The sequence below is a fragment of the Meles meles genome, chromosome 14 (assembly GCF_922984935.1).
Source record: "Meles meles chromosome 14, mMelMel3.1 paternal haplotype, whole genome shotgun sequence".
Classification (NCBI taxonomy): domain Eukaryota; kingdom Metazoa; phylum Chordata; class Mammalia; order Carnivora; family Mustelidae; genus Meles; species Meles meles.
In genome coordinates this window covers 17595792-17621096 of record NC_060079.1, presented here as the reverse complement: position 1 = coordinate 17621096, position 25305 = coordinate 17595792, and the positions used below count along the sequence as shown (strand labels likewise).

The 25305-nt window shown below is 41.3% G+C and overlaps 1 protein-coding gene across 5 annotated transcripts in view; it reads left to right on the top strand.

Moving 5' to 3' along the window:
* DCLK1 (doublecortin like kinase 1) overlaps positions 1-25305 on the top strand; it is a 359451-nt gene that overhangs the window by 234828 nt on the left and 99318 nt on the right. For all 5 annotated transcript variants that reach the window (XM_045978157.1, XM_045978156.1, XM_045978159.1 and 2 more), the window contains exon 5: positions 20920-21036. In XM_045978157.1, the coding sequence (XP_045834113.1) occupies positions 20920-21036 (117 nt within the window). The remainder of the gene's footprint in view (positions 1-20919; positions 21037-25305) is intronic.

Sequence of the window (25305 nt, the reverse complement as noted above, 5' to 3'; positions counted from 1 at the left end):
GAAAAAAAAATGTGACAGTATTGCCCAGTTATGTATATTAAGGATGATTCCACTGAATTAAATTAGTTTTAGAGATTTTTGCTCATCACTGAGTCACTTCAGATTTGTGCAAAGAGAGAAAGGCAGTTTACCTTGATTTTGACTCATACTCTGGGGGTTAAGAGTATACTGATTAAGTTTAAGAGTCATCGAGAGCTGTTAGAAATAATGTTATAATGTCTATAGTTGTATTCCTTGTATTGCATTTTAATGAAAGATCCTAATGAAAAATATATCAAAAGCAAAAAAGTTTACCTCTGAATAATCAGTGAAGGTATTTAAAGGGAGAGGTGAGATTCTCCGAGAAATAGTGATTGTGTAACACGTTATGTCACACTCTTGCAGCACATCAGAGCATTAAAGTCCCTTCTGATATGCCCCAGCTGGTGCTCGCCAAGATAAGTTTCCTTGAATCCTCCAAGGCGATTTACCTTCTGCTGAAATCTACACTGTAACAGGAAATGTTATTGAGCATCTACATTGAGGTAAAATGGTATAATCTCAGGAATCAGAAGAATAACAAAGACAAAGAAGAGAATGTTGGAAAGGCCCCTCTATCCGCCCTGCCCCTGATCCCAATCAAGAGAATCTGAAAAGGGAAACCCAGTAGATGAAAACAGACAAGGAGAGAAGGGAGTCTCCAAAGTCGAGACCACTGGAAACCTGCTTCCTAATGAGGCTGGTTCCTAGCAGGTGTGGAAAATGCTGTGAGCAATGTGGTGACCAGCCCCAGGGATTTATTTTGCACACAGATGTACTCAAAACGCACCACAATTTTTTTCTTCATAGTAGCTTTATTGAGACACATCGTACAACTCACCTACTTAAAAAACCAGTTCACTGGTTTTTAGTATATTCCTAGCATTGTGCAACCATCACCACAATCAAGTTTAGACTTTCATCACCCCAGAAATAAATGCCATACCCATTAGCAGTCCCACAGTTCATTTTTATTCAAAAGGAAGGAGAAAAATCCTACATTTATAAACCTGGGTTTATAGCATGGTCTTTTTGTTTTACAAAATACTGTTGTAATTGGGGATAAAGTAAGAAATGGCAATTTTAAAATTATGTAGATAATCCAGTTTAGTTTTTTGGTAAACATTTTTCTAGTTTTTTAAAAAATTTTTGTAAAACTCAACATTTTATACTGTTTCCTTGGGACAAAACTCTGTAGTCTACCTGAGTCATGATTGGTCATTTCCAGTACCTCTCATGTCACCCATCTAATGAGAACATTCTTTGAAAACACTTTGTGACCTTTTGTTTAATTGTTGAATAAGTTCCTTATAATAATTAATTCCCAGAACAGGTAGAACACAAGTGTGGCCATTCAGAATGCAAAACAAGGAATTCTATATGGCAGGAGTGCCTGGATGGCTTAGTCAGTTGAGTGTTTGACTCTTGGTTTTGGCTCAGGTCATGGTTTCAGGGTTGTGGGATCGAACCCTGTGTTGGCTCCAAACTCAGTATGGAATCTGCTTGCTTAAGGCTCTTTCCCTCTCCAATTCCCCCAATATCACTTCCCCTGTCCCTCCCACCCCCCTTGCAAATAAATACATAAAATATTTTTTTAAAATTCCGTATCGTGAAAACATTATAAATTTATAAGTTAGGAGACAAAATATACTGTATGTAAAACATGTCTTAGAAAGGACTACATTTTATAACACAAAGAGTATGTGCCCATTAATAAAGAAAAGGGCAAATAATAGAAAAATGTATGGAGGGGCGCCTGGATGGCTCAGTTGGTTAAGCGTCTGCCTTTGGTTCAGGTCATGATCTCAGGGTCCTGGGATCAAGCCCCACCTCAGGGTCCCTGCTCAGCGGGGAGTCTGCTTCTCTCTCTCCCTCTGCCCCTCTGCCTGCTTGTGCTCGCTCTCTCAGATGGATAAATAAAATCTTTAAAAAAGAAAAAAATGAAAAGAAAAAATGAATGTATATGAACAGTCAGTTCATACGAAAGAAAGCCCAAATGATTAATGAGGAAAAAATTTTTCAATTCAAGTAGTAGCAAAATGTAAATTAACACAACAGCGAAATGCCATTTTTACTCAACAGGTCAAGAAGGCAAGAAGAAATTCATTCTCGTACAAAGTTGTTGAGAATGTGGATAGTGCCAAATAACACAAATTTATAAAAATTTTAAAGACACATCTGTCTTTGATCATTGAGCCAGCAACTGTGTCTCTAGAAATTTTGTGTACAGCAGTTTATGTATAAAGGTTGTTGCAGTTTGTCTATAACCACAAAAATCTAGAGAAAAAAGTAAAAGCTATTAAAAGAGGTCTGGCTAAATAAATGAAGATATATCCATTTAATGTAATACTACACTGTCACTAAAAAAAATTAAGTCAACTGAAATGGGCCAGTATGGAAAGTTGCTCAATATGTATTGTTAAGTGAGGGGAAAAAAAATCAAAATATCAATATTATATATTCTCTTCCATTTGAATACAAATGGAATATATTATATAATATGTATGTTCATATAACGTATATAATATATATGTTCACATATGGATCTTTGTGCATACTGATATATGCACTGACATTTTATGACAGATGCCCAAGAAGTTATCAGTGATTACATTCTGGGTACTGAACTAAGAGGGGGAAGTGCGAGAGAGACATTTTTACTTTATGCCTTTCTTTACCATTTGGATTCATTCTAAAATCTAAATTTTGTAAAATTTAAGAGCATTTTTACATTTAAAAATCAATGCTCATATATACAGAAAATTTAAAATCAGAAAAAAAATTTTTTTTAAGTATAATTCTTTGACCTGGGGGAAAAACACTTTTAAACCCTTTTCATAAATATCCTTTTGAAACATTTATTTGTATACACGTGCACACTCTACTCTTGTTTTATAATCCATTTTTTTCACTCAGACATTCTATGTCATGAGATACTATTTTATAGCATATTTTAAATAAATGTGTCCTTATTAATTACATGGCTGTGATAGCCTGTTTGTGCATTTTCTCTTAATTTCCTTTCATAAATAGAAAAAGGGTTGGGAGAAAACAGTAATCAAGGTAGGAAGAGGTTTGTAAAAGTAAAAATGTTTTAGATGAGGATTGAACAATAACTCCGAGAATCAAAAGCCAAGTTCCTTCTTAAAAAATAACATGTATCACCAAATCTTAGAGTGGGGGCAAGGGGAGATGAGGAAATGAACCAGAATCACAAGATGCCTTACTATATTCCTAACAAAATTAACAAAAAGAAATTTAAATAAGTAAAAGAAAAATGAAAAAAAATCAATAAATCTTCAGCTGTATCCAAAAAAAGAAAGATGACCAAGTCTACTTTAAAAAGTGGTTGGCAAGGAAGGACATGGAAAGTTCTAGCGTGGCCCAGCATGACTTAGCTCCTAACTCCTAATTTGAGAAGATTTATGGCTTTCTTTTAACTTTTTTGCAGTTTGGATTCTTTAGTGGGTATATATCATCTCTCGAAATACAATAAATCCATTTAAAACATTTTGATGGATTATTTTCAAAGGACAAAAGGAAAATTATGCATTAACTGTTTATATTTGGCATGTATGAACATGCTTTCCTCCCTGAGTAGGGCCCAGCAGACCTCACGTAGAATCGTGTGGTTGCTAAGAGATCATAATGTTTGATATCATCTCTGTTAGCCTACATCATGTTTAAGTCTCTTTAATTTTTGTCGGGTACATAATGTGCCAGGAAAGGCTGAGGAGAACGAGATGATTCTTCTGTTTTCTAACGAGAACTGGTTTTTAGCAATTATTGAAATGCATTTCTGCTAATATTTTCAGAAAGGAAAAAACAATCCTCTCTATGTGAAATTGAATGTCTTTAAGTATGGCTTGACAATTTTCTTTGTTTTGGAAATAAAGGGCCAAATTTACCACAAAAATACAAGTTTACCTTAGCTCAGCATTTCCATTTATTGGGTAAATATTTGAAGATGATAAGTCTGGCCACAAAAAGAAGTTATCTACTGAAATCATTCAGTCAATTACTCTACCAGAGATAACTACTGTGAGGATTGCAGTAATGACTCATTTGTCTGATGGCTGAGGGCCAAGTGCAAAGAGACTATCATCTCATTTCAGACAGCTTCCCTGCAAGTTAACTATATTATCTCCCTTCTAAGGAGACCCTTTTCACTAAAAGACCGCAATCCCTCTAAAATCCTGTATGCTGTCATATTAGATGGCTGTCTTCCTATGACTACAATATTTATTAGCCTAGAAATGTTATAACCTAGGGACTTACATAAGTATTGCCCAGGGAATTCATTTCAAGCTACATTTGACCCCTTGTCTTAAAAGTGATCTTCAAATAGGTTTAAGAGAAATAAATCAAATTTTCAACCCATAGTCTACTTTCTCCTAATAAAAAAAGAAAAAGGCTTTAAATGTTTTCTAACCTTTTTCTTCTTTTCTTCATTTTGGAACAGAAGATTAATCACATCTACACAGAAATGTAATTTCATGTCTGTCATTTGGAATAGAAGGGAAAATAGATAAATACCTCATGAAGAGAGTACTTTAAAATTAAACTATACAACTAAGGATTTTATTAGGCCATTGATGGGGAGGATACCTCTTATTAAAAAAAAAAAGTCAAGTAACAAGGAAACACGAGAAACAGGATAATAAATATTGTACTTTTTGGCAAAAGTGAAGAAGCGGAATTTGAGTTTTCAGAGTAAGAGATAGAGAATTACCCATTAAGAATTAACTCTCCCTTAAAATATCCCTCTCATGTTGTATGACTGTGAAAGAATCTGGAAAGAAGAAATTATCTAGAAGTTTGTCTGTCTAGGAAAACTTTGTCATACCTAACTTCACATGCCCTATATATGTGTAGGGATGTGTCCCTGCAAAGGTTTGTATGTGATAAAACTCTGTCCTTAACAAAAAACATAGTTACAAGATATAAGTGATTATGTTTGCTCATGAGGTCAGTTCCTAGAAAACGGTCTACCTCAGGTTTTCACAGAATAAAAAGCTGGGAATTTTGTTTTAAAGATGATATTATTGACAACTCTCCCCAAATTCCCATTTTCTCCTTCTTTCCTACACACAGCATCCTTTGTGATCTGTGAGCAGCCCAGATCATGCAGCCAGAAATCCAGTGGTTAGCATAACAGGTCACAAAAATGATGGCAACTGTCTTGTCTGCTTGCACACTATTTTAACTGTTCCCTCCAACACTCAAAGACCCACCGGAGCAGCTAAAAGTGCAGGTCTGGCAACGCTGGGGTATTCACCAGGAAGGCCCATTCCACATTGGGTCAGCCATTTTCAGGGGTGCGCCTCCCTGCCTTGTCCATTTGAACAGGTCATCTGCAGCCTTTGGACAACCTGTGATTTCCTCCTAAGACTTTAACATGGCACATCATTAGCTGTGTGTGACAGGTTTGTCATGTAAGAGATTGCTGACTGTAGACTAGTGGGATTTATCTACCAAGGCAAACTCTCACCCTGTCAAAGATAGAAGCAACCCAGAAACATTTCTTCTTTCCAATCATATTGCAAGGTAGTGCTCGGGGAGTCACCATCCAGCTGAAAACACAGTTGCTATCTCAGTATGGATGGTAGTATGGCTGAAGGCTGGGGGGCGGAGGGGGGCGGAGAGGTGGGAACCCTGGAGAAGTTTAGAATATGTTATTGAAGCACAATATCTAGAAATTTATCTCTGACTTATATTAAACCTGTGAAATTTTGTCTCTGGGTTTTCAAAAAATTTTTTATCTTTAAAAGAAATAAACTGGGCGCCTGGGTGGCTCAGTGGTTTAAGCCGCTGCCTTCGGCTCAGGTCATGATCTCAGGGTCCTGGGATCGAGTCCCACATCGGGCTCTCTGCTCTCCGGGGAGCCTGCTTCCCTCTCACTCTCTCTGCCTGCCTCTCTGCCTACTTGTGATCTCTCTCTGTCAAATGAATGGATAAAATCTTTAAAAAAAAAAAGAAAGAAAGAAAGAAAGAAATAAACTGACTTGCTGTTTTCCCTAGAGCAGTGAAATAGTCAGGAAAACTAAGACTAAAAAAGTGGTCCTAATGTGGGTGTTGTCTGGTTCATGTACTGAGTTATTTTAAAAAGGAAAGAATTTATTTCATCCCTGTTCCCTGAGTTCTTTCATGCCGCTATCTTCAAAGAGTATCCTAGAAACCCATAGGCATAACTGATTTACAGAAAACTAATTTACATGCAGCACTTAATTTAATTTTTCCAGTAGATCTCCCTGGTGGCGCTCTTCAGAGAATTTTAGAAAAAGAAGTATGGCTTGTGTGGCACCAATGGGAGACTCTTCCTAAGATCTTGTTTTCTTAGGGCAGGTACTTCCATAATACAACAAGAAGTCACTAATTCTAAAGCTTTCTTTGTTGTTAGAACAACAGTTAAAACGTTGCAGAAAAACATAATTTTCTTAGGGCAGGTACTTCCATAATACACCAAGAAGTCACTAATTCTAAAGCTTTCTTTGTTGTTAGAACAACAGTTAAGACGTTGCAGAAAAACATAATTGGCTGCCATACTTTTATGTATTACCTTGGAAGGAAATAAAAGCGTTCTTAAGAACCTATTCAGCCTTTAGATAATATGTCTAGAGAACTTCTTCTTCTTTTTTTTTTTTAAGATTTTTAAAATTTATTTGAGAGGAGAGAGCACACAAGCAGTAGGGAGGGGCCAAGGGATAAGCAGTCAGTGGGGAGCCCGACATAGGACTCGATCCCAGGACCCTGAGATCATGACCTGAGCCAAAGGCAGATAGATGCTTAACTGACTGAGCCACCCAGGGGCCCCTGTCTTGGGAACTTCTGCTACCATTTTAATTCCCTTTTTTAAGTGGTATATTATTTTAGATACAGAACACTTTTATGCTATCTTCAAAATAATTATGATGGAAAAACAATCACAATATATTTGCAAAGTTTTATTTCTTCTGACTACAGAATCATTACTCTATCATTACTTTTGCATTCTAAGGCTCTGATTATTTTAATTTTGATTATGGGGCCACAAACCAGTAGCAGAATTACATATCAAAAAATGAATTTGAAGGGTTTAGGTAGGGTATGACTAATTCAATTCCTGATTTTTTGCGCTCTGACAAAGGCACATATTTGTGTTACCTGTTTCTTCCCTGAAGTAGCTGAGTGTTATCAACCCTTGTGATTGTCCCTATTCCTTGAAGGCAAAAGCTCTAAATTAAATTCTATCCCAATGAGACTTTGCTCAGAAGTAGATTTGCATTGCTGTTCTTGAGTACAAGAATAGCTTTTTCAATCCCTTTATAACCACGTAAGTTCAGCTTGTCATTTTTCTTGACAGTCTGATTATTTTATTCTACACCAGGGTTGGAATGTTTATTCCTGGTCCTACAGTTAGGGGTTTTCCCCACCCGGTTTCCTTATTGAATTTTGATTTTTTCGTCTTTGAGATGACAGTGCAGGCTCAAAGATGATTTTGGTCAGAGAATTATCTTCTCAAGTCTTGTCTTTACCTCCAGACACAAAAGCAATGACTCCCAAATCTCCTTTACTCAATGGGGAATCAGGTTTGGATGTCGTTTCTCAGAATGGGGCTCTGAAGATTTCTCTTAAAATGCAGGCACCCCTTCCTGGTGGACAATCTCTGTTCCCAATCAGGATTCATGTCTACTTCATAGAACATCTAGATGAGGGTTGGTGACTTTCTGGAAACTTCCTTTGTATGTAAGCCCCTCCCCCACCAGAAACCTGGTCCATCTGCTTTAACTGACTGGGTAAGAAGCTGGGTAGGACAGGCCAACCTTGCACAGTGCCATTCTTAACTGTACCATAGATATTTTTCTTGAGCTGTGTATCTTCCAGTAAAGCAGTTCTAAACCTGTCTAGTTATTAAAACAAAATAAAACAAAACCCAAGACACTTATTAAAAATATAAATTTCTAGACCTATTGCATCAAAACATCTGGGGAAGGGATTTGGGGAGTTCAATGTTTACCAATAACTCTCAAGTGATTGTTATCTTTAGGGAAGTCCAAAAACACTACCATAAAATATTGCTCTTTCAATAAGGTGTAGGGCTATATCTGTTATTTAATCCTTCTTAGAGCTACTAATTCCTATTTCTTACCATCTACAGCTCTGTTTCTTAAATTATTTCTTGAGTGTTAGAATCACAGTCAGCTAAAGTGTTTGCTCGATATCTAGATGCCTGGCCTATGGGATTGGAATCTTTGGGGACTTGGGCCCAGGAACCTGTTGTTTTTTCACATGCTCCCTCAGATCAGAGTCACTGATTAAGGCTCCCCCTCTATAGTGTTAGCTTTAATGTGAATACAGATCACCAGGAACATTGGTAAAATGCGTATTCTGGTTCAGTACGTCTAGGGCGGAGCTTAAGATTCTACAAACTCCCAGGTAATGTGAAGGCTGCTGGTCCATGGACCACACGAGCACAAGGTACGAGAGAACTTTCCTGAATAAAATGGCCCAAACTATTGGACAGCACAGAGCCTATGACCTTGTTTTAATGGGAGAAGTGTAGACCCCATGGTTATCCAAACTGTACTAGTCCTAATCTCATTCAGGGGCATAAGACAATTCAGAATAAAACCTTACCCTTTGGGAATGACACACCGGCTTTCTCAACTGTCACTGCTTTGTGTTGCCCACCAGCTGCACGCCTTCACCTGTCCCCGTGAGCCCCTTCTAGACCTCCTGGCCCTGAACCACTCAGACCTGTGCTAGACCATTGGACAAAAGATGTATTTTTATCTTTGTTTCTGTGTGGCTGAGATAAAGTCCGGCACAAAGGAGACTTACCCAAGGAGAGAACTATCAAATTTAATTTCAGTTGATACTTCTGTGCTCTTTTCTTTTTCTTTTTCTTTTTATTTCTTTCTTTCTTTTTTCTTTTTTTTTTTTTTTTGGCTTCTTTTACTTCTTTTTCTTTTCTCTAGGAGGAGTTCATACCCATTTTCTAGCTTTCAGTTCTTGAGTAATTTATCTGTTTCTTATTTCTTATCTATCTTTCAGATCTTCTCTATTTTGTAGCTAATGAAAACCAGGTGGTCATGAGTTGCTCATAAATGTGAACTCTTATTCTTCTTCCAAAGTCTGCTTTCAGCTAGGTCTCAGGATGATAGTTTATTGTTTTTGAACATTTGAGTTGGGACCAGATCGAAAGTGGGACAGATATTTGTTGCTTTTTCAAGACTGATTTGTCTTGCTAATTCATCTTATTCTGTTAGTTTAATCCTTCTTTCCAAATGCCACATTTCACAATTAACTTCAAACTCTGAGCCTCTGGATTTCCTTCAGTAATTTTCTTATCTGTATACCAGAGAATAGCAAAAGCTTTCTGGTCTATGGACCCACACCATTGGGATCGCCAGGGGATTTTTTTAAAGCCCCGGGTCTCACTTCCAGTGATTCCAGCTGAGGAGGTCAAGGAAAGGACAAGGATTTGTGAAGAGCTGGAAAATCTGTTCTTTATCCTGCAGGAAGACCATAGGCCTTGGTAAGCTCTCACTGTCTCTTGCCCTTTTGCACATGATGCTACTGCCTGTGTAGGACTCAGCAGCACACTCCCCAAAGATCGTGTAGGCTGAGATTGTCCTGTCCACCCACACCCCATCTGGTCCATCCTTGAGTTTTATGGACTCGATCTTCCCCTCACTCCCCAAGTTATTCTCTTCTGTCCATTTCCATTACCTCCACCATGGTCCAAGCCACCATCCTTTCTCGCCTGGATTAGACTCTCTGAAAAACCTTCCTCTACACAGCAACCAGGCTCACCTTTTGGACTCACGAATTAGATGCCTTTGCCTAAAATCCTTCTATAACCTCCCATCTTACATCTTGTACAACTCAAACCTCTCCCTTGGTCTTCCCAGTCCTGACTTGGTCTGTCCCCTGCCTCTCTTTCTTTCCTCTACTCTACATGTGGTTGGCTCAGTCTTGTGCTCAGAGCTCCCCTGCAGTGTCCTCTCTTCCCAGACACCTTCTCTGACCACCAGTAGAGAGAAACCACTCACTCAGCCACTCACTGTCCCATCATCCTTTCCATTCTTGCCTTATAAAGTGTTTATAAAACCAGTGCTTCTCTTTGGTTTTGCTTTTTAAGACCCATTTCCTCTGCTAGAGGATAAATTCCATGAGCCGGGTACTCTATACCTCGACTGACTGCTCTGTCTTGACACCTAAACAGCAGGGATGTGGCAAATATTTTCAAAATGAATGAATTCCATTCATACTTCGAGCAGGAAGTATGAGCAGCGGTTAGCAGGTGAGGTGGTAGGGGGGCCAACTTGATTCTTGTGGTACCGATACTTAGGTTCTAATGCCCAAAGAGAGAAAGATATTTAGGGCATGTTAAGAAACTGAAAGAATGTGTCCAAAACAAAGAAGAGACAGAGGCTGAGGTAGACAGGAGTCTTACAGAGCGTGCTAAGGAAGTTCTCGAAAAGCAGCTAGGAGGCATGGAAAGGTTTTTGGCAGGAGAATAACAACAGATTTCCTGACAAAACTTCTCAGGAAAGGCTTGGCCTACAGTTGTGTCTGTCACACGTGATGTAGCAGATTGAATAATGGCCACCCAGAGATATCAGCTCGGAAATGTTACCTTATTTGGAAAAAAGCATCTCTGCGGATATAATGAGGTTAAGGATCTGGAGATGAGGAGATTACTTTGGATTATCCAGGTGGGCCTGAACACAAACGTCCTCCCATGAGCCAGGCAAAAGGGGATAAAATCGGGGCGCAGAGCAGATGTTCATGTGAAGATGGAAGCCGAGATGACCGCGATGTGGCCCCGAGTAAGAAATGGCTGGAGCCACCAGAAACTGGAGGAAGCAAGAAATAGATTCTTACCTGGAGCCTTTGGAGGGACCACGGCCCTGCAACGCCTTGATTTTGGTCTTCTGGTCTTTAACACCATGGGTAGAATCAGTCAATTTAAACGACCACATTTGTTATAGCAGCCTTCGGAAATTAGCACACGCACTTTGCAAAAAAAGAGAAATAGAAATAGAAATTCAGATGATGTGCACTGTCACGCATGGGAAGCCACCCCATCAGTGTAGGCCCAGAGTGTGAGACTGGAGATGCTTGTTCATCTGCTGCTTCTTCAGTCAGCCTTTTTCCCTTGTGGATGTTCTCATGACTCTAATGGATGAAGGTAAGCCTGTTTCATGCAACGTGATGCTTGACTCAAGCCAGCTACTTCATTTTATACTGGGACAGGAGAGCTGTGTGTGTTGTAGAAGCAAAGACCAACTGAACAAGACCATGCTAAGGCTATTTATCACGAGTTTGCTAGAGCAAAAGTGTCAGCCGCCATCATTTGCATTTTGGCAGAGACTGAAAGCAGGCAGAGGAGTGGGAGAGCTGTAGAAATGGCGAAAAGGGAAGGCTTCAGGTGTGGGCTGATTGTTGGCGTGGGGAAGCTGTGGGAGGGCTAGCTATGTGACTGGCTGGGGTGCATATTAGCTTTTTTGGTTCGAAGATGAAACAGGGACAAAAATTAGGGGATGCTGTCAATTATTAATCAAGTCTTGGCCATTTGGGGCCGATTGTTGTAGGAGTTCCTGGTTAGCTTCCTGGTCGTTACTGGGGAATGCCACCTGACTTGTGGCTAGTGTGACTTACAGCAGGCTGGTTTCCTGGCTGGGTAGCATAGAGGAGGCTTTGTCTTCCTGGGCAGCTTGGGGCAAGTAGTGGGTCAGAGTGCTCTTTTTACATGGTCCAGCCATTGCCTATATGTATACTCAGTCACTCAGAGTTGTCAGACTTCAGCGAAGACCAAGAAAGCATCCCTCTTGAGCCGGACGACATGTATGCATCCATCAACAGGAACACGTTGGGAGAAGAGTCCTCAGCCTCTGTGATTGTTTAAACCTCCCACCAAAGGCACACGGGTCTCTCTCTCTCTTTCTTTGCACACGGGTCTCTCTCTCTCTCTTTCTTTCTTTCTTAAGATTTTATTTCTTTGAGAGAATGAGAGAGAGAGAGAGCATGGTGGGGGAGGGCCAGAGGGAGAAACACACTCCCCACTGAGCAGGGAGCCCAATATGGGACTCGATCCTGGGACTTCAGGATCATGACCTGAGCCAAAGGCAGCCCCTCATTCATCTGAGCTACACAGCGGCCCCAATACATGGGTTTCTGATGAGAAGCTCCGAGCCAGCCAAGGGGAGCTTCTCAGTTTTAGTAACTGCTTTAGTTTCAAAAAGATGGAGATTGTTGGTAAGGTTGCATGGGCTAATGAAGAGGCAGCAGATCTCGGGCAAACAGCTGAGCACTGTCACAGAAAAAAGAAAAAAAAGAGGCTGCCATCAGGGACAAGTTTTCATGCTGATGAGGTTGGACTTTTATGGAGAAAGGAAGTTTACCAACTACACTTATATTTTAGACTTCCAGAAAGACAAGATCCTGACTTCATACCAGCAAAAGGATACGTGATTTTGTTGTTTTGAGGCAGTCCTACTTGGCTTATGCATAGGTTGCATATTCCCAGTCTCAGTAGGTAACAACAAGTACCCGTTGCGCTCAACTGAAGTGGCCCGGGTCGCACTATTTGGGGATGGGTTTCAAAAGCTTCATTGCGAGGTCAAGTGGTCTCAGCAAGGGGAATGATGACTTGGAGAGCAGCTGAGTATGGGCAGTGCTCCCAGCCCTTCTCCAACACGGAGCTTCGTACAACACAGAGTGGAAGGCTTCTTTCTCAACACTGTGCCTCCATGACCTCCTCCATTCTCCAAACTCTGAAGTGAGAAACCCCCAGTGTTGCAAGGCCCCAGGTCTCCGTGTTCTCAGGGATGGGTAAAGCGGTGGATACTGATTCAGGTTTAGCAGACAATTGGAAAACCTTCCATGCCACTCGGATCATCACCACCGCAGTGAATGCACAGGAGCCTGAAACTGTCAGTTCGTGTTGGCCAGAGCTGTAGAAAGAATGTGCAAAGTGCATTGTTTCAGGGACCCAGGCACATGATTAGTGATGGCTTCATGAACACCCTCAGGGAAGAATTTAAAAAATGATTGAAGACCGTGGGAAACATGGCCTAATGAAGAGACCCCACAAGGGTTCTCAGCCAGGCACAGTATGCTCCTGGGGGACCTTTGGCCATGTGTGGAGACATCTTCAATCATGGCAACTAGGGCGATGCTGCTACCATTTAGTATGTAGAGACCGGGGAGCACTAATATATACATACCATATATGTACAGTTGACACGAGGGACAAAGAGAACAAAATCAGTTTCAGGAAATGAAGACTTGGTGTAGTGCAGCTTTTCTTGCCTAGCATCTGGAGGTCTCCCTCTTTTTCTCCTCTACCCCCAGGGCTGAAACTCAGAGACTGCATGACAGGCTGGCTGGGACCATATGGACGAGAACACTCGTGGGGGACAGAAATGAGATAGCAGGAACCTGGGTAACCAGGCGAATCTCCCAGAGCAAAACTGCCCCCCACCTAGACCCCCATATAACTCTCAGCTGCTAATGTAGGGAAAATTAACTCTTACTGGACTAAGAGGAAGAAGGAAAGTATTTGGAGAAGAGAATCCTTCTGAGTAGTGACTCTTGCAATGTTAGTGCAGAAAATCCCAGTGCCATCAAGCCCTCTGCAGAGGTTACATAAAGGAGTCTCAGCCGGCGAGTGCTTCCAGAACTGGTTCGTGTTAGTCTCACAGCGAGCAGCCCGGCTGTGGGAACACGTGTGCGCCATCTGGAGCGCTTAGCCGGGTGTTCTGAAAAGTTGTGGTGGGCCAGTCTAGGTGCTGGGTTTAGACACGCGTAGCTGTATTTTTAGAAGGTCCTTTAAAAATCTCAACTTCTGGGACTTTACTCTCCAGCGAAACGACTCCAACCAGTGCCTTCACTTTCAGCTCAGTCTGCTACATACTTTGTTTTTTAAAAAGCTATGTTTTAGAGTGTTTCAGTCTTGACGGCTTTTATTCCAGACAAGCTGCATATGGGGCGGAGGGAAGTAACACCGGTTCCAAACCCCACAGCCAGCAGGGATGGGAATTTCACCGTAGTGTCGGGCTTGACTCAGAATCCAGGTGGCACAGAAATGAGAGAACGGGCTTCAGCCCTTGCTGGGGAGATGCAGACTGACCCTTCCTGCAAGGACCTTACATCTGGATATCCTATAAATCCAGTTCACCCGCGCTGACAAGCCGGATGGGGAAGGCTTCAGGACCATGAGACGGACATGTGAGCCCCGCAGGCCCCAGGGGCTCCTGAGAAAGCTGGACAACCACTTCTAGAGATAGGAGAGGATAATCCTGAATTGAGTGAAGAGAGTGAGTTGATTTGGTAAGCACTGGTAACCTTGGGATACTCAGAGGACTCCTTCCGACTCAGAGCATATGAACATGTAAGGACAACTCGTTGGAGAGTTACAGACAGAGTCCCAAGTTCTCTCGGTCATTGAGCTTGTGCCATTTTTATAAAAAGTCTCTAGAACCGAATGTGCTTCCTGACTCTCTTTTGCATATCACCAACGAGAGGAATGTTACTCCATTTGGAGGCTTTGTGCCTTTGCCAAGCTGAGAGGAAGCTTGTCTTTGTAATCAGGATGGGGAGGAGAGCACAAAGCGTCGACTGCTCATGATGGATTCTTCCAGATGAACTTGCTCATCTCCCAAACAGATCTGAACAACTGAATTTAGAGCAGGTAGCAGTCTGAGAGGCCTCTGCCTGACGGGGCTTTTATTCTGGCTGGTTTTGAAAAGAGAGTAGAGGAGTAGAAACCTAGCTTGTTTAAAGAATGTTCCCTAGCTGGTGTGTAGCATGTCACCGAGGCTGGCTAGACACTTGGGAGCTTCCCCTTTGCTCTTCAAGATTCTCCAAAGGCACAGGTGGGCCCCTTTGAATGCATGAATGTCCTTACTGTGCAAGCTCAGGTGAGGTGTTGGTGCCTGTGGTGGCATTCTGTCGCCAGTTCTCTTCTTTAGCACTTTCCACAACACTACAGCCTACCTACCAACTGTTTCCAAGTGGGGGGAAAATCTGCATAAGTGGAGGTTCTCATGCCACTGGGAACATGGCCAAAGAATTTATTCCTTTTCTAGTCTCTTCCTTATACATCTGCATCTGGGTTGTCTTTCTAAATCTGTCCATTACAGGAGGCTCATTTCTTAAATTGGGGTCCAGGGTGAAGGTGGGAAATGTTTTAACTTCTGTCTTACCTAATCTTGAGGACATCTGTAAGGCAAACATTAGTCTAGACCTTATGAAGAATGATGCTTTTCCCTCTCACTGAACTGTGACTATAGGGACTTTCCAAAGCAGAGATTTAACTAAAACTTGCTTGCTTGCTATGGTAGGTCCAGTCCCCAGAGACCCATTTAATGTGTTTGATTTTCTATACTTTGGGGAGGCTTCAACGTTTAGTAGCAAGAGAAATTGCTATCTCGAAGCTTCCTTCAAGTGACTTACCTACAGCCCTTCAATATCATCTTTTTTTTTTTTTTAAATTTATGTATTTATTTTGGAGAGAGCATGAGCGAGCACGAGGGGGAGAGGGAGAGAGGATCTCAAGCAGGCTCCCTGCTGAGCACAGAGCCTGACTCTGGGCTGGATCTCAGAACCCGGAGATCATGACCTGAGCCGAAACCAAGAGTCTGACACTTAACAGACTTCACCACCCAGGTGCCCCCAATATGGTCTTTCTTAAGGAGTATCTGTGCTGCCCACTATCTCCATTACCAAAGGAAATGCATCCCTCAGAATACAAGGACGCCAAACATATCAGAATGAAGTGGTTACTCCGCAAAACAAATGACCCCGCAAGAGATGGAGAATGGAGGGTGCTGTTTTCTTCCTTGCCAGAGGCTATGAAAATGTCTTTTTTAAGAACAAATAAGAGTTTCTGTTTTACTGGTCATTTAGATCATATTATTCATGATGTTTCTAAGTTGTGGTTTTAAGCTGACAAAGATTTTGGCATTCTCTCTAAAGTAATGAAGTATTTGTCCTTCTTCACTGCATTTTCCTCCATTATAAAACACGATTCCCATTTAAACTAATTAAAATCTAAACTTTAATGGGAAAGATGGTTGGAGTCTTTTTTTGTTGTTGTTGTTTTGTTTTGTTTTGTTTTGTTTTGTTTTTCTAATTTATGGCTTGGAGCTGCAATTTTCTTCAATTGGTTTTATTTTCACCCTAGGGGAAAAAAACAGTTGCTGTCATTGTTTTGTTCCTGTTTTCTATTATATTCAACCCTAACCCTTCAGAATTATTCTAATCCCTTATATGACTTATGAAGCTTTACCTTATTCTGAAGACAAGAGGTACGAGATTTGTAATATTCGTAATGATCTTTCAGACTCAATGACCAACGCCCCCCCCCACCCTACTACTTCACTGTAAGTCCACTTCCAAAAGAGAGTTCATTGTTTTGTTTTTTTAAGATTTTATTTATTTATTTGACAGAGAGAGCAAGAAAGAGCACAAGTAGGTAGAGCAGTAGAGTGAGAGAAGAGAGAAACAGGCTCCCCACCAAGCAGGGAGCCCAGTTGCGGGGCTCCATCCCAGGACTCTGGGATCATGACCTGAGCCAAAGGCAGATGCTTAACCCACTGAGCCACCCAGGTGCCCCTTGTTTTGTTTTCTGATGCAATAGGCATCTTGATAGAGTTGTACCTTTAGCATCTTCGGTTTTTAATTGAAATGGGAACTGGTTGTTTGCCAAGCTTCCCACCATCACTCACTCGTCTGTCTGCCCCAACCCTGGGCACTGACAGAAATTTGTCAGCCCTTATTCACAGTGGGCCAGCTTGCTTAAGCGATGTCAGATCCTGGGGTTGTGAGGAAGCCCCCACTCTGATACCAGGGTTTGGATACAAGTTGTTTAGCCTCTCCGAGACCCAGTTTCCTCCTCTGTAAAGTGAGATGCTGGAGAGGTCAGTAAATAATAAGAGTTCACACAAGTGGCTAACAGGATCAGTAGCAACTTGGGCCAATATTTATGGAGGAACTTTACATGATTTTTCCTATGCCAGGACTGGTTAGTACCAAATGGAGTAGGAGATGGGGGGCAGACTAATAAATGATGACTTTTGATAGATTAATAATATGGTGAGAACTAAGTTCAAGAGGAGCTCTAGAAGCATGGCGTGAGCCCACGAGTTCTTTTCAATGCTTTGAAAATCAAACAAAACGCCTACACTGGCTCTGAGAAGGCTGAGCCGCTCCACTATAAAATGCCTAGTTTCTTTGCGGTAGCTGGAAAATGTCAACTGAGTGTGGTAAGACTGGTTCCACGATGCCGATCCTGAGCCCTGGTTGGTAGTTGGAGCCCTAACTAGCAATTCTGGCACCTGTGGCAAACGGCGTGCGACAAACCCTAAAATCAACTTTTTAATTCATGTTGCAGCTCACAGATGGGTGTTATTACCAATGTGCACCATCTGGTGGCTTTCTATTTTAACTTTTCATTCTTGCCCACTAGACACAAAGCTTTTTGAGTTATTATTTTAAATGTGGTGACCTCTAAACATTCATGACCTGGGACAGAAAGTCCTGGTCATCCTGCCCTCATTATGGTCCTGATTTTGAGTTCAAATGCACAATGTATTATTACTTAACAACAGTTGGTTTCCTAAACCGATGTTTTTTTAAACATGAGTTCCATGAAATAAAAATTAACAAACGAGAACCTTCAGTTGCAAAAATGATTTTGTTAAAAATGAATGTTGGCTAAAAGACTCCAGGCTGCACTGCCAGGTGGCAAGTATTTCGATTCCCAAAACTTTATGTCTTCTTCATTATGTCTGCCGTGCTCAGCATTTAGCACATGTTGGACACCTGAAGCCTGCCAGCGGACCAGCAACATCACAGCCATCCGATTTGGTTGCTAATAAATTTCCAAAAGGCCAGGCCAGTATCCAAGGCTAGGACAAACTCCAGGATTCATTGTCACTTGTGTGGCTGGAGCCTTGAGCTAGTTGGATGTCGCCTTCACATGTTCCAAAGATCTGTTTTGTGAATTAAAACCTCTGTAGACACACCCATAGACACCATTACCCCATCAGAACACTTTTTGCGGCTCTGGTCATATCTTCGTTGTTATTCTATTATATATCTTGCTTACTTCTGTCTTTTAATTTTTGCTGATATGGCCATATGGATAGATTTCTCTCTCTCTCTTTTTTAAGAAATAGAATATATCAGGACCATCTGGCCAGGCTAAAGCAGCCAACAATGGCCCAAGTAACTATCAGGGAAGCCTGGGCACACTCAGTAATGCCCTGACTCATTTTCTCTCTGCTTTTGACTATGAAGCCACAACTACTAATACCTCAAGTGCAATGAATTTCTTTCCTCTTATTTTTCCATCTGAAATCCCTTCTCTTCTTTATGCCCTCCCCACCCCTCCACCCCAGTTCAATGCATTAGGCTCTCCAGGAGACGCTCTCCATTATCTCCTACTTGCAGGCTTGCAATGTTTATATTTTATATACACTTACATGCTTTCTTTACTAGACAATATGAACAACTTTGTTGGTTTGGGAAAAAGAGGAAGCCATTCAGAAGTGTATGAAGTTGAAAAAAAACATGTTATAAGCTTAGAAAATTAGACGTTGCATGAGAAGGGAAGAAAATTTCAAAGTCAAGCATCAGAATTAGATCTGGAAGTATTATGATTTCTTTGTTATTGAAACATAAAATGATAAAAAAAATGCATAAGGGGAAAGCTAATCAATTAGACTTCAATTTTAAACTACTATATTTAAAAAGAATACCACACGGGGTGCCTGGGTGGCTTAGTGGGTTAAAACCTCTGCCTTCAGCTCAGGTCTTGATCCCAGGGTCCTGGGATCGAACCCCGCCTCGGGCTCTCTGCTTAGCGGGGAGCCTGCTTCCCTTCCTCTCTCTCTGCCTACTTGTGATCTCTCTCTCTCTCTCTCTCTGTCAAATGAATAAATAAAATCTTAAAAAAAAATAAAAAGAATACCACATTTAAAGCTAACATGGTTCAACAACTACTTACACAGATAAATATTTATGACATGATAGACAGAGGGGAAGAACTTTAATACAGAGTTTGTTCTTACAGACCAATAAGAAAAGGAATATCCCAAATGCAAATGTCCAGAAAGACATGAGCAAATAATACCAAAGGATACAAATGGTTAACAATCATATGGGGGAAAATATACAACTTTATTGGTAATCAAACCAATTCATATTTAAGGCAACAAAGCCCAATATTTGTATAGAAATTAAAGATTTTTTGAGAAGATAGAACGTAAACTGTGTGAGGGGTTAGGCTAATGACGACTCTCCTACTCTGCGGGAAGTACGGTTTGAGTCAGCCTGTCTAGAGGGCAGTTGGTCAAAGCTTTTCAAAAGTGCTTCCCCTTTAGACTCACAATCCCGCTTCTTTCAGCAGAATTTGTTAAGCATCCAAAATGTGCCCCCTGGTTTCCAGTAACTAGAAACTAAGTTTGAAGTGCCAGGAGCTAAATCTATCCTAAAGAAATAATCAGGTACCTGCATGCTCATTTAGAAGGGTGTTATTCATGAAATTATTTATGCTGGTGAAATGTTGAACCCAAGTTTAATACCCAGCAGTCGGAATTTGGTTAAGCAAATTATGGTAAATCCATGTAGTAAAATGTTCCCTTAAAGACAGGGTGAAAATGCTCACAATATATCATGGTATGAAAAGGCTAGTAGCAGATCAACATATACAGACTAATCCCAAAGTTGTTTAAATAGAAACTGAGTAGATGGGGCACCTGGGTGACTCAGTGGGTTAAGCCGCTGCCTTCGGCTCAGGTCATGATCTCAGGGTCCTGGGATCGAGTCCCACATCGGGCTCTCTGCTCAGCCTGCTTCCCTCTCTCTCTCTCTGCCTGCCTCTCTGTCTACTTGTGATCTCTCTCTGTCAAATAAATAAATAAAATCTTAAAAAAAAAAAAAGAAACTGAGTAGAAAAAAATTCTAGAAAATTTTAGTTTGTATACCACCCTCAAAAAAAAAAAAAAAAAAGTATCACTGGATAGGGTTTTTTTTAAATATCCTCTCTATTTTTCTACCCACAGTGAACACTGATTATCTGTACAAGCATAAAAATATTTTTTAGTTATTAAAAGTGGTTTCTTCAGAATAAGATGGGTAGATTTAAACAACATTGTGATTGGTCAGTGCAGCTCACTTGGAAGGAGATAAAAAACTCTCTGCTATTTAGATGTTTAGTGTTAAATTTCAAGAACACAAACACCAAAGATGTAAATCTAATAAAAGTGAAGTTATTTTACATCATCAGGCCAAGAACCGTCCTATAAATACAGTTGTGTGATGGCGCACACTTAACACGGTGTCCTTGTAGCAGGGTCAAGTCACCTATCTCTTCTCCAAGTTTACCTCTTTTGAGTGAATGCTGTCATTTCTCACATAGGGTTAAAAAAAAAATCCATTGCTACCACTGCAAGGATTCCCAAGAGCAGTACATTGGGACCTGATGGGTGGAAGCCTCCATCAGCGTATCTCGGTTTATGAGATTGACCTTTTGTCTAACATTTTTCTTGGAAGAAAGAACAACCTATCCTGAAAGAAACACATGTACCCAAATAACGCAGGAGGTGGGTGGAGAGAAACCAACAAATGCACCCTTTTACCAAGCTATTACCCCCAATCTCTCCAAAATATCATTGTAAACAAGGTAAACTAGAAGGCTTAGAATATTATTTACTTCGATGTCTAAAACACCCACTGTGCCCTTTTCTCATTGTTTTCTTGGTTCTTTTGTTCTAGATGAGCAGTGGGCTAGCAGGAAGTCAACAGGACTGAGGGGCCCAGATATGTCTGTCTCCAGGTTTACTGTGCATTTTGAATGGTTTGTGCCATGATCCTATAATGACCTCTGGTTGTTGTTCTTTCCCCCAGAATGTCGAGTGGTGAAGTCCACTTCTTACACCAAAATAGCTTCATCATCCCGCAGGAGCACCACCAAGAGCCCAGGACCTTCCAGGCGCAGCAAATCCCCTGCCTCAACCAGCTCAGGTAAAGCATCAACAGAGATGAAGAAATGGTCTTGTTACTGACGCATGATGAGCAGAGGGTGTGTGAAGCCCAGAGTGTGAGGTTTTTAAGATAGAGGAGATTCCGGTTTACAATTTTAGAACAAGTTGGAGTGGTGGAACAGATTTGCCAGAGTCTAACAGGTTAGCTTTAAGAAAAAGCACCGAGCTTGGGAAAACTTACTTAGCAAAGACTCAGGAAACCCTGATTTGCCCACAAATAGAAGTATACCACTGACTTGCTTCATTTCTACTATAAATAAATAAATAAAATCAGTTTTTCAGGTTAAGAGCCCCCAACTCTACAAGTCTCGTCGAGACCTTAATTCTGTGTGAGACTAGCTTATGAGGAGTTTCCAATCTGTCTTTGCTAAACTTGCATGTAACACCTGTTTTACTTTGGGCCCCAGCAGGGCTCTGGAGCTAAAAGCAGTGAGAATGCGAGCCTGGAGCACGGAAAGCTTCCGCGGCTCTGGTCTGTGTCCCACCTCTCAGTGACTCTGGTGCTGGTGCTAGAACAGGAGGTAGACTCAGGAGATGACCATCTCAGCCCTGCGTCTTTCTTCTTTGGTCTTAAAAATGACATGCGTCTGTTAGCTGTCTGTTGGGTTTGGTTTGGTTTTTTTTTTTTCTTTTTTCTGTCTGGTTTCAGGAATAAGGTCTTTTTCACTGTTGAAGAGAATTATTTATTAAATCATATAAACTGTTAAATGGGAATTATTAAACGATACATACATCCAGGTGATTGTCCCTAATTTCATGCAGACAGAGAAGCTCTTATAAACAGGCAAAGACCTTTGGGGCCTACATGGAGGCCTTCTTGTAACCACCAGCGTGGCCCCAGAGGCACATCCAAAGATCTCTAAGCTGGGGCTCCGAGGCCTGCCTCTGGCATCCTTCACCAGCTGTTACACTACAGTCTAAGTTATACCTCCAACCTTAAAAATAGAGGAGCTATGATCTGTTTTTCCCAATAAAAAATAATACCATAACCTCCAAAGTGAGTCTTGGAAAAAGGAGCTCTTAGTAAGCTGGCTTGCCAGAACACCCAGCTCAACTTAGTTCTCTGAGGTTTACCTTCTCTCTCGGCTTTTACTGGTTATAGCTATTCCCTAGACAGGTGTCCGAAGATCTTCTCTTTTGAGTCTCCCCCAAAGGGTGGTAACGATGGGCAGCCACTGCCTCCTTCTCACAGCGTGTCCTACGTCCTAACTACCCAGGGAATGTGTCTCATATCATAGCTGGTGCTAAGATGCAGCTTTTTGGCTCCTCCTCGTTTAAGGGTGGGCTGAGAACTCCTTCCTTAGTATGACGTAGCTCACCCAGATTGGATGGATTCCTGAAATGAGACTTTGCTAACAGGTAAGGTATTGAGACTCAAAGTTCAGAGTGCTTGAATGTCACCTGGGTACTCAGTAAAGTGTCATTCTGACGGCCGCCCCAGATTCTGACCGAGGGCCATAAACTTCCACAAACCTATGTTTTGGCAAGTATTCTAGATGATTTTTAATCAGATGGTCTTTGCACCATATCATGAGAAGCAGTGGGTTAAGAAAGTGGTTCCCAAAATGTGTCTGCCTGGACCAGCAGTAGCACCATCCCCTGAGCACGTGTTAGAAATACAGTCTTGGGGCACCTGGGCGGCTCAGTCAGTTAAGTGTCTGCCTTCGGCTCAGGTCATGATCGCGGGGGCCTGGGATGGAGCCCCGCATCGGGCTCCCTGCTCAGCAGAGAGCCCGCTTCTCCTGCTCCCTCTGCCTGCTGATCTGCCTACTTGTGCTCTCTATTTCTCTGTCAAATAAATAAATAAAGTCTGAAAGAAAGAAAGAAAGAAAGAGGGAGGGAGGAAGGAAGGAAAGAAGAAAGAAAGAAAAGAAAAGAAATGCAGTCTTGATAAGCCCCTTTGCAGACCCACTGAATCAGAAACTGGAGCAAGGGCCCAGCCATCTGGGTTTTCACAAGCCTTCCAGGTGAATCTGATGCTCGTCCAAGTTTGAGAACTAATGAATTACAGATATCAAAAGGGAAATAAATACAGGGAGTCATTTGACTGTGCATAATCTAGTGAAAGATACAGCTTGCTCATCTTCCTTTATTGGCTTGACAGAGATGACTTCCTTTCCACGCCTCTGCTTGCTTCCAAGGGGCAATGTCCATCTTTAACCCTTGCAACCCAAGAGCAGAGCTCTAGACACCATGAAGTGTAGACCGAGGTTACAATGACCCACTTTCAGAGAACCAATTACCTGGGGCAAGAGAGAATTTCGGTCTGAAGACCACCCTTTACTGGAAACAGATATGGGGGAAAGTCTTTGTCTTCAGGAGAGGTACCACCTACACACAGACCACATTTGTAGAGGTCCACAAATTAACCTTGTTGACTAAGCTTGTTCATTAACCAGCCCATAGGTTAAAACTGAGCTCTTTGGTACAAGTTCAGTCAGGACCAAAGAACACTGCTCATTTCCTTTGAGCAAACCTGGGCTATACAGTGAACCCCCATGGAGCAGTAAGGAAGAAAGAGATCTTGGACCTAGCCAGCCTGTTGCCCCTAAAATCTTGGCTTTTTAGTATAACATGGAAAGGAGAAAGAAGTCCCATAGTACCCAAAACATTAACAATACTATTAAAATACGATTAAAAACAACGACATTAAAAAAACAAAATTAGTCCCCAATCCAAAACGAGTCTGACATTGACAAATTTTTTACCTTTTTTCTCTTCTTTCTTAGTATATACCAGGTGTAATGGGGTAAAATCTAATAACACATGATTAGCCAAATTCGTCTGTCTTTTACAGTATAGCTATTTCAACGGAATCAATATGCATTATTTAAGCACTGTAGCTATTGACTTTTTGTTGTGATTGGTTTTTTTTAAGATTTTATTTATTTGACAGACAGAGATCACAAGTAGGCAGAGAGACAGAGAGAGAGGAAGGCAAGCAGGCTCCCTGCGGAGCAGAGAGCCCGATGTGGGGCTTGATCCTCGGACCCTGGGATCATGACCTGAGCCGAGGCAGAGGGTTAATCCACTGAGCCACCCAGGCGCCCCTGTTGTGATTGTTTTTAACAGTTTTTAAAATGTGGATTTAGTTTTCTTTTTTTAATTGAAGTAGGGTTGACACACAGTGTTGCATTCATCTCAGGTGTAGAGCATGGTGATTTGACAAGTGTATACATTGCGATGTGCTCTCCACAGTGTAGCTCCCATCTGTCACAAACAACACCATAAAGTGCCATTGACTACATTCCCTGTGCTGTGCCTTTTATCCTGGTGACTTATTCATTCCTTAACTGAAGGCCTACTTCCCCCACTCCCCTTCACCCATATTGCCCATCCCCCAACTCCCTCCCTCTAGCAACCATCAGTCTGTTCTCGGTATTTATGGGCCTAGCTCTGCTTTTATTTTTGTTTGTTTATTCATTTAACAGGTTTTATATTTAAGACCTGTGGGCCGGCAGTGAAGTGCTCCTAGGTTTGGGTAGAAATTTTTTTTTTTTTTTCTGTTTCTATTTAGTCCTCATAAGTCAAGGAAGGGGGATAAGTCAGATTATCGTACACATGTTGAAGAATGTTATCATGAGATCTGGAGTAGTTACGGTCTGCTGCTGAGTTTTCTACTATAGATGCAAAAGAAGTGTCCTCGCGTTTCCTGTCTGATTTGTGGTAGCCAAGATTGAATGAGGGAACGCAAGAGAAAAACGTGGAGAGAGAATTTTTGCGACTCAGAAATAACTTTGCAAATAGTGAAAAACCTGTTCTACTCCAAAAATGAATCTAAAATTTGAGTTTACAAAGAAGAATCATGAATCTAATTTTAAAAAGATAATTATGAATATAGGACGTTATTGCGCTTTAGGATTAACTGGTAACATAATCACTACTCAGCATCTCTAAGATTATATAAGTCTTATAAATATAATATATCTAATATATCTAATTATAATCTTATAAATATAGATGAATGTATCATTTACCAAAAGTAATTTCAGAAACTCTAAAAAGCAGACAGGCAAATGTAATGAATATATTTCTATTCATCACTGCCAACAGTTGTAACTATCCTTTTTAAAAGTTTAAATGGGAAGGATGATGGGGCACCTGGGTGGCTCAGTGGGTTAAGCCTCTGCCTTCAGCTCAGGTCGTGATCTCAGGGTCCTGGGTTCGAGCCCTGCATCGGGCCCTTTGCTCAGCAGGCAGCTTGCTTCCCCCTCTCTCTCTGCCTCCCTCTCTGCTTACTTGTGATCTC